A 14,746-nucleotide genomic window follows, 5' to 3' on the forward strand; every position below is an offset into this window, starting at 1 on the left:
TCAGCAGTCACAATAAAAGATCACAGGTCCTGTAATCATATCTACTAACAATCAGAAGAACTAGGCCTGCAGCCAAAAATATCATATCCAGCAAAATTATAACATTGAATGAGAAAAAATGGACTTTCAACAAATTTGCAGATTTTTAGGACTTTCTATTAATCAAACCCAAACTTAGTAGAAAATTTACTATATAAGAACTGATATCAAAATCATCAATATCAAAGATCATTTTCAAGAAATTCAACATGGACACATTGGTTTTTTACATGGGAAATGGATAGCATATGTTTAAGATATCAGTAATAGGGTAGCTCAAACAAAAGATTGGGGCAGAGTTAAAGTAAAAATAGTAATCATATTATACAAATGAAGTGCAGAGGAAGAATAGACACAGAAACTTTAGAGGGCAGAGGAACACTCACAGTTCTGAAAAACTACTCACATTGGGAATGGTTTAAATAGGCAACACTGCATATATACCATGAAGAGTATAGAATCTTCCAAAAATCTATAAAGAAATAAAGGGAGAGAGATGGGGAGACCAGGAAGCAAAGGGTGAGGGAAGAAGAAAAAGGAAGGATCCATGGATTGGGGGAGGTTAAGTAATAGCAAGACAAGTAAAGGAGCAGATTTAAAGCAAAGACTTTGCAAGGATAGGAAAGGCTGTGTGTAGGGGTGTATTGTATGGATATATGTATATATCCACATATGTATACATAAATATATACTTTCTTAACTATAGCCTGCTTGGGAGTGGAGTGGGGAATGAAGGAGAGATGTAATGAAGTCAATTCAGCAATATCAGATCTTAAACTATACTATAAGGTGAGAGCATTGATGAAGTAGAAGGAATAGAAGGAATGCAGAAAATTGTGGGGAGGCGGGAGTGTGGGGATCTTAAATACACAGTTTCTCAGATAAGATATGATGAGGTTGGAATATTGTTCTAATGTAGGAAATGATGAGCTGGTTGATTTAGAAAAACACGGAAAGATTTGGACTTCTAAAGGAAAATGCTATCTATTCAATGCTTCAGAAAAATAAATGATAGGAGAAAATAAATACAGTATGTTTTTACATATATGTATATGAGTATATATATATATGTTTATATGTATGTGTATGTATGTTTAAAGATATTATATATAGTTTTTAAAAACATACTTAATTGTCACCTTTTTAGGGTGGTATGAGGAAGGAAGGAAAAAAGTAAAAAGTACATAGAGAACAAAAGAAAAACAACATGGAAGTAAAGAAATGCTGAGCAGCTTTAAAAACAATATGTATATATTATATGTATTATATAGGCTTTCTTGAAATATGTTTATTGTTTTATATTGCATCATCTTTTATACTCTGCTGTGTCTGTACATGGCAGTTTTTTTGTCATTTTATATTTAAGTTTAATTTTTTTTTAATTTACAAGAAAATAAAAACAGTAAAATGCCTTTTAATTTCCCCCCCCAAAAAAAAATTTTGACAACTGCATTTCAATGCATTTCAGTGGTTTCCTTTGTCATCCTATGTATATTTTTACGTATTTAAAAACATTTTCCCAAGAAATGAGCCATGGACTTCACCAAATTGCCAAAGGGATCCCTAATAAGAAACGGTTTAAGAGCCCTGGACTCTGAATAAATAAATTATTTTGTCTTTGTGAGTACCTAAAATATAAAGAGCATGTGAAAAAAGACCCTATCTACATCCAGAGAAATAAATGATAAATAAAAAAAATATAAGATAATTTTACATGCATCTATGTTTATATATAGATACATACAATACATATACATATGTACCTATTTGTGCCTAATAGTAGCCATTTCTAAATCAGAAAGGAAAGGAATGAAAAAAGAAAAAAGAAACCTCATGATAATTTTGTTGTATATTTGAAAGGACTAAAAAATTGTGCAAAGTATGTTTGCAGTTTAATATACAATCATCTTTTTTATTGTACTATTTTATGCAAGTGGTTGTTTTATTCCATAAATTAGAAATTAAAAAATAAGAATCCTTGGCCTAGATAGTTTCTGAGATCCTTTCAAACTCTATAATTCTGTGATTCTTAGATGAGCATTAGGTTGCCTACAATCTGGACTTAGCCTTTCTTCTCAACCTCATCTCTTACCATTTTACAGTGCATTCTTCAGGGCATTCCCTACAAGCTTACCCTTTGCTGACTTGTATTTCTTGTATATTCCACACTTCATAATATTCATGCTTTTGTCTTCCCTTATGCCAATGTGTTCTTCTCTGTCTATTATCCTTCAATATCCAGATTCACTATCAACTGAACACTCCTAGTTTACTCAGAAAGGTACATATATTCCCTACTAGTTTGTCATTTCCCAGAAGGCAGAGGCCTTATTTCATCTATCTCCATATCTCCACAGTACCTAGTGTAGTTCCTTACAAGCATCTCTCATTTTTGACTCCCTTTTTCTCTGACTTCATTCAATATCAGCTAAAATCTCATACTCTACTGATCTGCCTTAATGCTACTGCCTTCCCTCTGAGAGTGACTCCAATTTATCCACTTTCTTATTTGTGCATAGTTGTTTCATGTCGTCTTACCCAATAGACTGTGAAGTCCTTAACAAGAGTTTTTGCTTTACTTTTTAGCCCCAACATTTAACACCTAGTTCCTAACACCTAGTAGGTGCTTCATAAATGTTCATTAACTGACTTGATTTGACACTGAGTGCTCAATACACATTCCTTGAATAAAATGACTGAATGAAATTGTTTATTTTATTAGAAAATTGTATCCTAAAAACAGGAATAATGGGATGATAAATACAAATTTTGTTTTTCATAAAAACTACCTCACATGATATTTAACTAATTTTCATTCAACCACTAATGGCTTTTGGCCCATGGACTGGAGCCTTGAGCCTTATGACTCAAGAACCATTTGCATGTTCCAAGCACCTGTACCATAAGAGATTAAGAAGTATTTATTGCTTTATGCTCGGAGAATCAGATAGAAGAATGACCATCTTGTACCATATTAAGAAAGAACATATTGTGGAGGAGGTTATGCTCTGAAAGAAGAACAATGTTAGAACAATGTTTAAATATTGTCTTGGGTATGTGGCAAAAAGCACAAAATGTACTCTATCCAGTTTCTCCTACTTGCTGCCCACCCACATACCCTAATATGTAAGCTGTTTACTTTTCTTTATCAAATCTCTTATATTATAAAAGAGATTGAATGATCCCTCTGATTGTCAGACTGCCATTCTCTTGCTGAGTTAGGAATGCTTGACCTATGTTGACTGCATGACTGACACTGCCAATGTCTCTGTCCTATATCTTTTTGCTTCCCTTAATAAATCATTCTATTAGATTTCCTGTACTTAGTGTTGAATTGACTCCTATTACTCATCTCCTGTGGATAAATGTCAGCTACAGTGATAAATTTCTTGTGAACAAATAATCAGGTCTTCAGTGTAGGAATAGCAAATGAAATGTTTAAAAGCAAAGAGAACTTTAATCTTAATAATTCATTGTCTCATAGCTGAAGTCAAGACAAGAACCAAGTCATAACATAGGGATAAATGAAGTAATGAAAATAGGTACCAAAGTAACAATGCTGCTACAAACAACATTTATGGTGTTTTGAAATTCTTTGCTTTTGGAAAATTAAGAATGAATATTTCTCAAGCACCTTCTTGGTAACCCTCTATTGCTTAAAAAAAAAAAAAAGTGAGGAAAAAGAAATCAATATCCCAAATTCACACTTATATATTTAATCATACATTTAATAGCTAACATTTATATATTCCTTTAAAATTTTGCTGAAGTCTTGACAATATATTGTGTCATTTGATTCTCACAATGACCCTGTGAGGTAGGTACTATATTATTCACATTTTACAATGTGAAAACAAGACTGAGTTTGTGAATTATGCAGATAATCTAGATTTGAAGTTTACACAGTTCAATGGATTTGTCTTTAAGGTTAATTTAGTGTCAGTCAGCCAATAGCCTATGGCAGTTAATTGAAGATTTTGGTGAAGGTAACACAAATAGAATCTGAGACAGGATTTGAACTCGTTTTCCTGAATGCAATTCCAGTGATCTGGGACTTCAGGGACCATCAAGCCAAATACCTTCTTCATATAGATGATAAAATGAGCTCCACAGAGGTTTATGTTCACCCAGGAAGTTACAGGGGCAGTGTTCCCAATCCTCTTAACTTCAGTCAATGTTCTTTTCAGTTGGTCAACAAGCATTTAGTAAGCACCCTCATTGTACCAGGCACTGTGTTAAATATTGGGTATATAAATAAAAGCTTGAGCTTGAGCTGTCTAATAAGGGAGATAATATGCAAACAATTATGTACAAACAAGATATAGAGAGACTAAACTGGAGATAATCTAGACAAGGAAGGCACTAGAATTAAGGGCATCAGGAACGGCTTCACGTGGAAGGTGAAATTTTTGGTGACTTGAAGGAAGCCAGATAAACTTGGAGGCAGGGATGAGGCAGGAGAATGTTCAAGGTATAAGTGACAGAAAATGAAAATACCCGGAGTTAAAGATGAAATATTTTACATGTTAGTGGATCAAAGAATATGAGAGTAATGCATAAGAATACTAGAGAGACAGATAAATTTGGAAAAGAGAGCCAACTGAAATTAATGAAAACATTAACTTAAAGTTGCAAGATATAAAATAAACCCACAGAAATCATCAGGATTTCTGTATATCACCAATAAAATCTAGCAGAGATAGAAAAATTCATTTCAAAATAACTATAGAATATTTTAAAGTATTAGGAAATTTTCAGCAATTTTCACTCCCCATACAATGCGGGGAGTCAGGCATCTAAGCAGGGGAAGATTGAAGGAACCTCTGATGATAAAGAATACCAGGTGTGCTTCTGAAACACAATCCTGACTAAGAAGGAATCAACACCCACCCACCGAGTGAATGCAGAAGCAGTTGAATGGGTACAGTAATTGACTATGCACACTTACAAAAGGGCATAGTTCTCCCGTTTGGTTCTAGGCCAGAGGAGAGAAATGAAGGAAGACCAAAGGCACTATCCCCTGTACTCCAGGCCTAGAGGTGATTTGCACTAGCTACTATAAATTTTTTTAAAAATAAATAGAGAAAGAAAAAGAGAAGAGAAGAGAAGAGAAGAGAAGAGAAGAGAAGAGAAGAGAAGAGAAGAGAAGAGAAGAGAAGAGAAGAGAAGAGAAGAGAAGAGAAGAGAAGAAAAGAAAGAAATGAGTGGGCAAATGGTATAGGCAAAGTTACTGTGGAATAGAGAAGACCAGGGTTCATCTTCAGAGGAAGATATTGAAGCAAAAAAAAAAAAAAAAAAAAGACTCTCCTATCCCAAAAAGTAACATCAAATGGTTATCATTGCAAAAGGAATTCATGGAAAAAAAAAAGATTTCAAAAATCAAATGAGAGAAATTGAGGGAGGAAAACAAGCAAAAACCAAGAACAATACAAGAAAAACAAGAAGATTAAAAAAAAAAAAAAAAAGTCAACCAACTAGCAATTGGGGTTAAGTGACTTGCCTAGGTCATACAGCTAGGATATATTAAGTGTCAGAGGCCAGATTTGAACTCGGTACTCCTGACTTGAGAGCTGGTACTGTATTCACTGTATCATCTAGCTGACCCAGATCTAGAATCTTAAAGAAGAAAATGACTCCTCCAAAAATTAGAATTTAGGCAAGGGGAAGCCTGAGAAGTTATAAGAAACCAAGAAATAATAAAATATAAAAAATGGAAAAAAAGATAATGTGAAACATTTCATCAGAAAAACAATTGATCTAGAGAATAGGTCAAGAGAAAACATAAGGATAATCAAACTATCTAAAAGCTATGAATAAAAAAGAATCTTGATACAATAATACAAGAAATCATTTTTTTTTAAATTGTTCTGAAGTGTTAAAACAAGAGGGGAAAGTAGAAATAGAAAAAATCCACCGATTACCATCTCAAAGAGGTTCTATAAAGAAAACCTACAGGAACATCACAGGAAAATTCTGAAACCCCCAGCCAAGCCACAATTAGAATCACAGAAGACTCAAAAGCAGCTACACTAAAAGACCACCAGTCTTAGAATACAATATAGCAAAGAGCAAAAGAACTGGCATTGCAGATGAAAATAGCAAACCCAACAAAGTTAAGCATAATCCTAACCAAAATAAAAAAGAATATTCTATGAATATTTCAGGATTTTGTATTAGAAAATTAGACATAGAAGATGCAAGAGAAATATAACTAGAGACTAATTACAAGGGACTCAATAAAGACAGACTGTTGGCTTTTTATACATGGAAATGTGAATTGCATTCTAAGATTGTCATTATAATCAGATAATTCAAGAGAAAGATTGGAAGAGAGATGAATATGATGTGATTAAAAAAAATAAAAATCATGTAGAAAAAGTGAAAAAGTAATTATCTTATATAGATGAGCCACAAGAGGAAAAACTGACATAGGAATTATATAGGGAAGAGTAGCTGGTAGTTATAGAACCCTACTCTCACTGGGAATGGGTTAAAGAGGAAAATATATATATATATAGCTATAAAAATCTAAATTCAGATAGAAACAAGAGGCCAAGGAGAAAGGATAAGGGACATTTTGTAGAGGTGGTAAGGTAGAGATGATTAGTAATAGGAGGGCAAAGTAGGAGGTAGAAATAAAGATCAGGAGGGACAGGAATTAGGAGATACACATACACAAAGATCAAGAGTAGAATTTATTAGATTAAAAAAAAACAACAGGAGTTATAATCATAATCTCAGACCAAGTGAAAACTAAAATAGATTTAATCAAAAGAGAAAAATAGGAAAACAACACTGTCAACCATTTTAATATTTTAAACTAAAATAACTACATAAAATATTGCTGTATATATATATATATATATATATATATATATATGTATATATATATGTATATGTATAGGAAGTGATTAATTGGTGGATTTAGAAAAATATGAATACGACTACAAAACTCTATAGAAATAAAGGCTGACCTAAATAGCTGGAGAGATATTAATGCTCACAACTGGGCCATGTACATATAATAAAAGTTAAAATACTACCTAAAATAAATTATTTCTTGCTATACTAATCATATCTACATTATAGATTTGAAAAATATGTATCAACAAAATTTGTCTGGAGAAACAAAACAGTAAAAACAACCTCAAGGGAAATATGGAAGAGGAAGAAAAAGAGGTTTTTGCCCAGACTATAATACTTAATCCTAATAATTCTCCCTGCTTTTACTCTTTCTCTTTTCTTGTTTATCCTTCACATAACTGTCAAAGTAATTTTTATAGAACCATAAGCCTAATTATGATATTCTTCTGCAGCAAAACAAAACATCTTCAGTGTATTTTCTTATTGTATTTTGTATGAACTCGTAATCTAACATTTAAAGCCCTCTCACAATCTGACTCTGTCTCCCATGACTAGTATGGCATCTGGTACATAGTAGACTTAATTAATAATAATAATAATAATTTTTAAAAATACATATATGTAATTATATATAATAAATTAATAAACCTACTGTTTGTTGATTTATTATAATTATATAATGTTTGGCATCTTATACAGAACTATAATATTTATATTTTTAAATTAATATTGAAAAAAGAAAATCTTCAAAATCCCACTTTCCTGTCAAATTTACCACTATAATAGCATTTTCTTGATTCTGTCAAGTAATTCTTTACTTGGTGATGGTAGGAATACCTTCCAAAGAGGTATTTGGTGTTTTTTAGAGAATTTTACAATCAACTTAAATTCTAAGGTGACTTGGATAGATAAGGCTTGGACATATGGAACACACAGGTCTCTGTTCTTGCCATTTATACCCTCTTCTTTTTTCCTCCTCTTGCTACAAATCAATAGTATAAATTCCAATTTTCCTAAAACAGAACTATTAAACTTTAGACAAGAGGAAATTTTTCTGTGAGATAGCAATCAGTTAATATTTGTTAAACATGAATCATATTTATAATAGTGTAATCTATAATTAATCTTTGAACCAAGTTCTAGCTGGACTCAGAGCCAAAGTCACATAAGGTTGCAGAAATAAATACTCAGTTTGAAGTCAGGACACACTAGGCTTTGAATTCTATCTTTTGATACTTACTAGCTGAATGAACATTGGCAAGTAAATTATCTAAATCGAATGTGATTAACAATAGTTACAGTATCTACCCTACAGACTTGGTGGGAATTAAATAATATAATGAAACTAAAAGTTCTTTGTAAACCTTTAAATACTATGTAAATATCAAGCATAATTTTTATTGCTTTTTCCTTCTGAAGTCATGTTTTTCTTGCTCTTGGTTTTTGTTATAAATCATTATGATTCCTCATATTCCATGTGATCTTTCTGTCATGTGATATGCTCCAGGACAGTGTTTTTTGGGCCGTTTCCTCAATTATCCCTTTTTCAAATAATATAACCAGAAGTCAGCCTGCCATACTCTGCTGTCTTAACATTTCATTAAAGCTTTCTGGGACTCTATACGTCCTGTATACTTCCCAACCCGCAGAATTGGCATGATATTTAAATTATGCTAAAGTTTAGTAGAATTTAAAAGACATGGCAAAGGCATCCTGCCTTTTTCTTTGCTCATGGTTTCCTTTGCCCCACCAGGAAGAATAAATTTCCTAATCCATGACTTCTACAGACCATGCATGCCCTCTGACCCCATAGGGGTTAGTTAACCCACTCATCTTTGGGATTCAGCCCTGGGACTGAGTTATGGAGATTAATGGGTGTGTAACAGAAAATTCAGCTGCACTATATCTAGCCTGAGTGAGGTTTAGACCAGAATTCACATTCCAGCTACCAAAACAGCAAGGATCTCCTTAAAGAAGCATCTTGCCATTTACCCTGTTGTTTCATATACCAATCACATGGAGAAGGTCACAATTAAGTTAAGCCATGATAGATGAGTAGAATTCAAAAAGGAGAGAGAGAGAGAGAGAGAGAGAGAGAGAGAGAGAGAGATAGGATATATCCAGAGCAGATAAATCAAATAGGAGCCTAGAAAACACATATGGGTTTTATTCAAGGGGAAGTAATGTAATTTGACTGAGCCATTGAATAAATTAAGGGATGACATGATAAAGCAGGTATACTGAAATCAAACTAAATTATTTGTGTCTTATTCCAAAGACAAAAGAGTACAAAGGGCAGCCACTATTTAAAGAGGTACTAGAATTTTCCTGTACAATCTAATGTTTTCCTCAAGAATATGGGTCTGGGAAATAATTGCAATAAGAAAATAAATGTAGCTTCCCATCACTCCCCCCCCCCATTTCTGACATGTATTTTAAATTCTTGTAATACAGATTTGATGAGCTTTGATTCTTTTTTTAAAATAATATTCATTGTTATATTAATAATTCATTTCTAAGAATGCTATCTTTAGAATTTTGGCTTAGGATGCCCCCTATATCTGAATAATAGTTGAACTTCAGCGTGCCTTGGAATTTGAAATATCTCAGCTTTGCTCCACTAGTTTAATTGCCAAGACATACCTGAGGAACCTCTTTGGCAGAAACGAATGTGTCCTAAAGTAACCTCTTAAAAGGCATAAATTTAGAAGCCAATTTGATAATGAGGTAATTACATTGATTTCTTCATTTTTAATAAAGTCTGCAAGAGTGTGATGACAAAGAATAAGAATTCCCAATATGTAGTACTAGCCATTCCATAAGTATATCCATAAATAGTACCACCAAAAGAATATGTGAAAAAAACAGCATATTCTGATGGGGTTTACATATGAAAATACTGGCACTTCCTTCCTTTTCCAAGCCCACAGAATTTTCCTTGACTCAGCCTATGACATACAAAATGTACCTCTGACAATCTGTTGTCTTTAAGAGACAATGGGCCAAATTCCCATTTGCTATTATTGCCCAAGTTCCTATCTTGGATAGGAAAAGTTGGACTCCTATCTTGGATAGAAAAAAGCTCGACTTTTGTGCAAAAATATATTTCACTTGTCAGTAAAAGTAGCAAGTAGATATTAACAACAAATAAGCTTGAGTTTGGGGGTCTATTGTCCATTTTCTACTTCTAACCATAGTTAGTCTTTCAGATACTGCTCCATCTTCAAAAAAAGGACCATTTGGAACACACAAATGCACAGGTTAGGCTACTCTGAACATCCCTTTTTATTAATGAAAAGTTCATCAAGGAAATATTTTTCCCATTCTGAGACCTTTTATGTTACTATAAAATACCCATAAATGAAGACTGTAGCAGATTTAGCATGGAATGCATTAAAAATCCCTTGCCAAATTCTTTATTTTTAATTTTGGACAAGAAATATTCATATTTCAAGATGATTTACAAAAGAATTGTCCAACAAAAACTACTAGAGTCAAAAATGTACATTGTACTTATCTATCCTACTAGAGAGACACAATTTGGTTAACAATGGTTTTTAGGAAACTACAAATGAAACAAAAGGAAGACAGTAAAAACATCACACTTATTGCTTTAGATGATAAATACAAATCGACTTATCTTTTCTTCCATTTATTGACCTTGTTCAAATTAAGAGGAGAGAGCACCAAATCTTAAGAAGGAGATCATCTGAGGATGTAAAACAGAGAAAGCAACTTGATAGATGTCTTTAATGATTTGCCTGCCTCTTATACTTTCTGAAGTTGAAAAATATCAGGAGTTCGTTCTTTAAAGCAACTTGGGGAGCATATTACAGTTTCATGGGGTAGTTCCTTTATCTCAGCACTTGTCTTCCAATTCTAAAAGAAAAAATAAAGTGCTCAGTAAGCATTCAATTAATTAATTAAAGGCAAATTTCCTTCAAGTATGGAATGAATGAAAAATTAAAATTTCCTCAGGTATTTCATGAAATTGGTATATAAATTGACTTGCCATTTCAATTTAACTTTCATGTTCTTCAAGACAGAGGAAAAAATAATTACTAATAAGGAAATTATAATTATCATTGAACACAGATCATAATATAAAGGTTTTCCTTACTATTATTCAAGTATGTTAAGATAAGGAATCTCAGAAGGTCACTTGTATTACACTAACCATAAAACCTACTTGTTCAATCGATAATCAATCAGTAAATATTTATTTAATCACCTTCTATATATTGGTACTCTGCTAGGCACTTGGGATATAGACAAAAAATGAAAAAGTCCCTGTTCTCAAGAAGCTTGCATCCTCTTGAAAATGAGCTGAGATGAGAAACATTATATCACATGGAGAAACCTAACTTTAGTGACTTTTTTTAAAAAGCAAAAGTATTAAATCATTCAACAAATTTATTACTATTACTATGTCCTTGGAATTGGGATAAATGATAAGATGGACAGTTAAAAATACTTCCCTTTAAGAATGAAAGTTAAAGAGATATGATATTAAAAGTTAATTTTAATAAAATATTTTTAAAAATGTCTTCATAGGAAACATACCTCAAACTGTCCCCAAATTTACACTTTAAAAAACTGTGCATACAAAAAAAGCAAATACAGTTACTCTTATGATTTAGAAATTGTATATTCTTCAACACTGAAAGGGTCTATCATTTTGTTCTAGGAAATACAGGCTGTAGACTGCTCCATAACTTAAAAGAAGGTATTTAAAGATTCTTTGGCCAAAAAGTTTATCACCTTGCAGGAAGCAAGGGAGACAACTTTCAATTTGTCTAATTGAGTCAGATTCCAGGTGATCTAAATTGATCATCCCCCTGGAAGAACTTTCCATGTAGGTAGATAAATCTGGTAACAAAATCAGAACTTTACTAAGCTCAACAACAGGCAGGTACTCTATATATTACAAAGCCCATACTCAATGCCTGTCTAGCATAGTAGGAGCTGGAAGAGTTTGTGTTCTCCAAGTATTGTCATCCAGAACCAAACATTTAAAATTACATGCCATGATTAAGAGAACCTTATTAGGTATTTTATAAATAAGAAATATCTAAAAAATGAAAATTTTAACTATTGACTTATCCTCACTATAAAAATGTAACCAAGTACACAGATTAAAATCTGGAGGCCATTTGATATATTAAATAGCTGAACTTGGAAGGAGATTACATGGGTTCAATTCTTGGCTATTTATTACCTGAATGACTTTAGGCAAGTACTTAACTTCCTTGGACTCCAGTTTCTTCATCTGTAAAGTAAAGCATTGGACTAGATCCTAAATTCTTAATCTTTTTTAGTGACATAGGACCTTTTGCCAGTCTGGTGAAGGCTATGGACCCCTTCTCAGGACAATGGAAACCAAACAGTTATGGGGGGCAGCTAGCTGGCGCAGTAGATAAAGCACCAGCCCTGAATTCAGGAGGACTCAAGTTCAAATCTGGTCTCAGACACTTAACACTTCCTAGCTGTGTGACCCTGGGCAAGTCACTTAACCCCAGCCTCAGGGGGGGGGGGAAGAAATACAGTTATGAAAGCATTTGTTTAAAAAGCAAATTTCCAGAATCTAGGTTAATACAGACTAGGTGATCTTTAACAATGTTTTCAACTTTAAATCTATGAGCCTCTGAAGACAAACTTGCCCCAGGAAGTATCAAATGAATGATGTTGATAAGAGTTTCTAATGGGGTACCTCCAACTTTTCACTTTCTTTCCTAATATCCTAGTTAGTTAACACCTTTTGTCTGTGTCCCTAGGTTCACAATCTATCATAATTACTCTGTTTAAAGGAGGAAGAATGTGGAGAGGAGACCAGCTTCTCCCAGAGAGTTCACCAACATGAGAAGCATCCCCTGTGAAATCATGCGATGTTGAGATGTGGGCTGGGAACAGGGAGAAAAGATTGACATTTCGTGGTCTTATGGACAATGAAACTCTTAATTTCATGTAGTTTCGGACCAAAACTCCAGGTGATCTAAACTGACCATTCTACTGAAATAACTTTCCATGTAGGAGTTTAAAGATTATAGGTAATCTGGCTTGATCAGATATAGGCAAAGCTTCTTGGAGTTTTGTTTTGTTTTGTTTTGTTTTTTTCTTTCTGGTGGATCTTTCTACTTTTCCTATTCTCCCTGAACTGGACATAAGAAAGCAATTTCAGAACTGCACTTGAGGAGCTATTCGTTTCAGACATTTGTGGCAGGATATATCAGATGGCTCAATTGCTGGTAAAAGTGGAATGGTGTTAGTAGTTACATTAATAATCCAGTGATGTTAATAAAATACAACCAGATAGTGAAGAGATAACTATGGATAATGTCTCACAATAAATGTGGGATGTTAGTTGGATTTTAAGAAAGGAATATTTTACGTGTGTCCTTCAAGCAGCGTCTGAATCTGACACAATGGATAAATGAAGGTCCAAGGCAAACTATTTAATGAAAATATATTCAAATACCCCAAGGTAAAAACCATTCCCAAGGTAGTTAAAAAGTAGTTTAGGAAAATCTAAGTAAGTAAAGGCTAACAGGCAAAGAGATTTAAAAACAACTGGCAAAGAGGAGGCCTGAGGTCTAAGGATCTTGGACCAAAATCCTAAAAATCACTTTTACGTTCTTCTTGACCAGAAGGCCCACAGCTGGGTTCAAGATCAGTGTAACTTGGGGTAAAGTTAACCTAAACTGCCCCAGATTTTCACCACAACTAACTTGCTCACAAGAGTCCCAATTAGATCTGAGAATAATAAGGGGAAGCAGAAGAAGGAAGAAATTAATTCAACCAGTACCCTGGACAACAGAATGGAACAGAAAGGAATAGACATTTCAGACATGGGGAAGAGAAAAGATACGGTGAAAAAGAAGGAAAGCACTTGAAGAATTTGGAGGATAACAGATGGATACAAAAGCTTAATGATATGTCATTAAGCATCAAACTCAAATATTAGAGGCAGCTACAATGGATAGAGATCTGGAAAGGCCTGAAGTCAAATGTAGCTTTAGATATTTACTAGCTATAAGATTCCAAGCAATTCATTTACTTCTCTGTAAAGTGGAGAAAAAAGTAGTACTTAACTCCCAGAACTATTCTAAGAACAAAATAAACTAATATTTTTCTAGTATTTTGCAGACCTTGAAGCATTATATAAAAGTGAGTTATTAATACTATTGATGCTCTTCACTGTTATTATTACTATTATTATTATTTAAAAGTGAGTTATTAATACTATTGACCCCCTTCACTATTACTATTACTACTACTATTATTATTAGCTATAAGTACGATAGCACTAAATGGAACTTCTATTCAAACCAAGCAGAATTTATTAAGCCCAAATGATGGATTGTGCTATATATACTGAGTTCCAGGAAAGATGCAAAGATGAAACTTATTCTCTCTGTTTAAGAAGTCTCACTGGGAAGAGATCTCATACACAGAAATAATTATGATATAAAAGAGACTTGGAAAGTATCACATAATAAATATTTGCAGAGTTTGAAACAAATGCTATCTACAAAACATAATATTTAGCAGTAGGAGAAAAAAAGATGAAAAAGTTTCTGTTTTCAAATGGCTTATGATCTAATACTTCTCCATGAGACAATATAAAAAAACAATGCAGAAGAGTTGAAATTTTGATTAAAGAATGATAGTCAATGATTGATTAAAGAATGATAGTTGTTCTCTGCTGGCTTTCTACGAATGGAACTCTCCCACTCTCTTTAAGCGCTAATGAGCTAGCAATAGAGAAATGACATCCCCATGTCTGTTTGGGTTGGGGTCTAACTCAAGAAACAAAACAAGAAGCAAAACAGATGTACCAGCAAGA

General features: G+C 33.2%; 2 protein-coding genes across 3 annotated transcripts in view; both read right to left on the bottom strand.

The window, feature by feature from the left end:
- The window catches only part of SLC26A7 (solute carrier family 26 member 7), a 273,392-nt gene that overhangs the window by 211,750 nt on the left and 46,896 nt on the right, over window positions 1-14,746 (bottom strand). The gene's annotated exons all lie outside the window — the stretch shown is intronic.
- LRRC69 (leucine rich repeat containing 69) overlaps window positions 10,558-14,746 on the bottom strand; it is a 146,943-nt gene continuing 142,754 nt past the window's right edge. The window contains exon 8 of the mRNA XM_074269741.1: window positions 10,558-10,782. Coding sequence (XP_074125842.1) covers window positions 10,672-10,782 — 111 coding nt within the window. The 3' untranslated portion in view covers window positions 10,558-10,671. The remainder of the gene's footprint in view (window positions 10,783-14,746) is intronic.

Source organism: Sminthopsis crassicaudata, chromosome 1 (genome assembly GCF_048593235.1).
Source record: "Sminthopsis crassicaudata isolate SCR6 chromosome 1, ASM4859323v1, whole genome shotgun sequence".
Taxonomy (NCBI): Eukaryota; Metazoa; Chordata; class Mammalia; order Dasyuromorphia; family Dasyuridae; genus Sminthopsis; species Sminthopsis crassicaudata.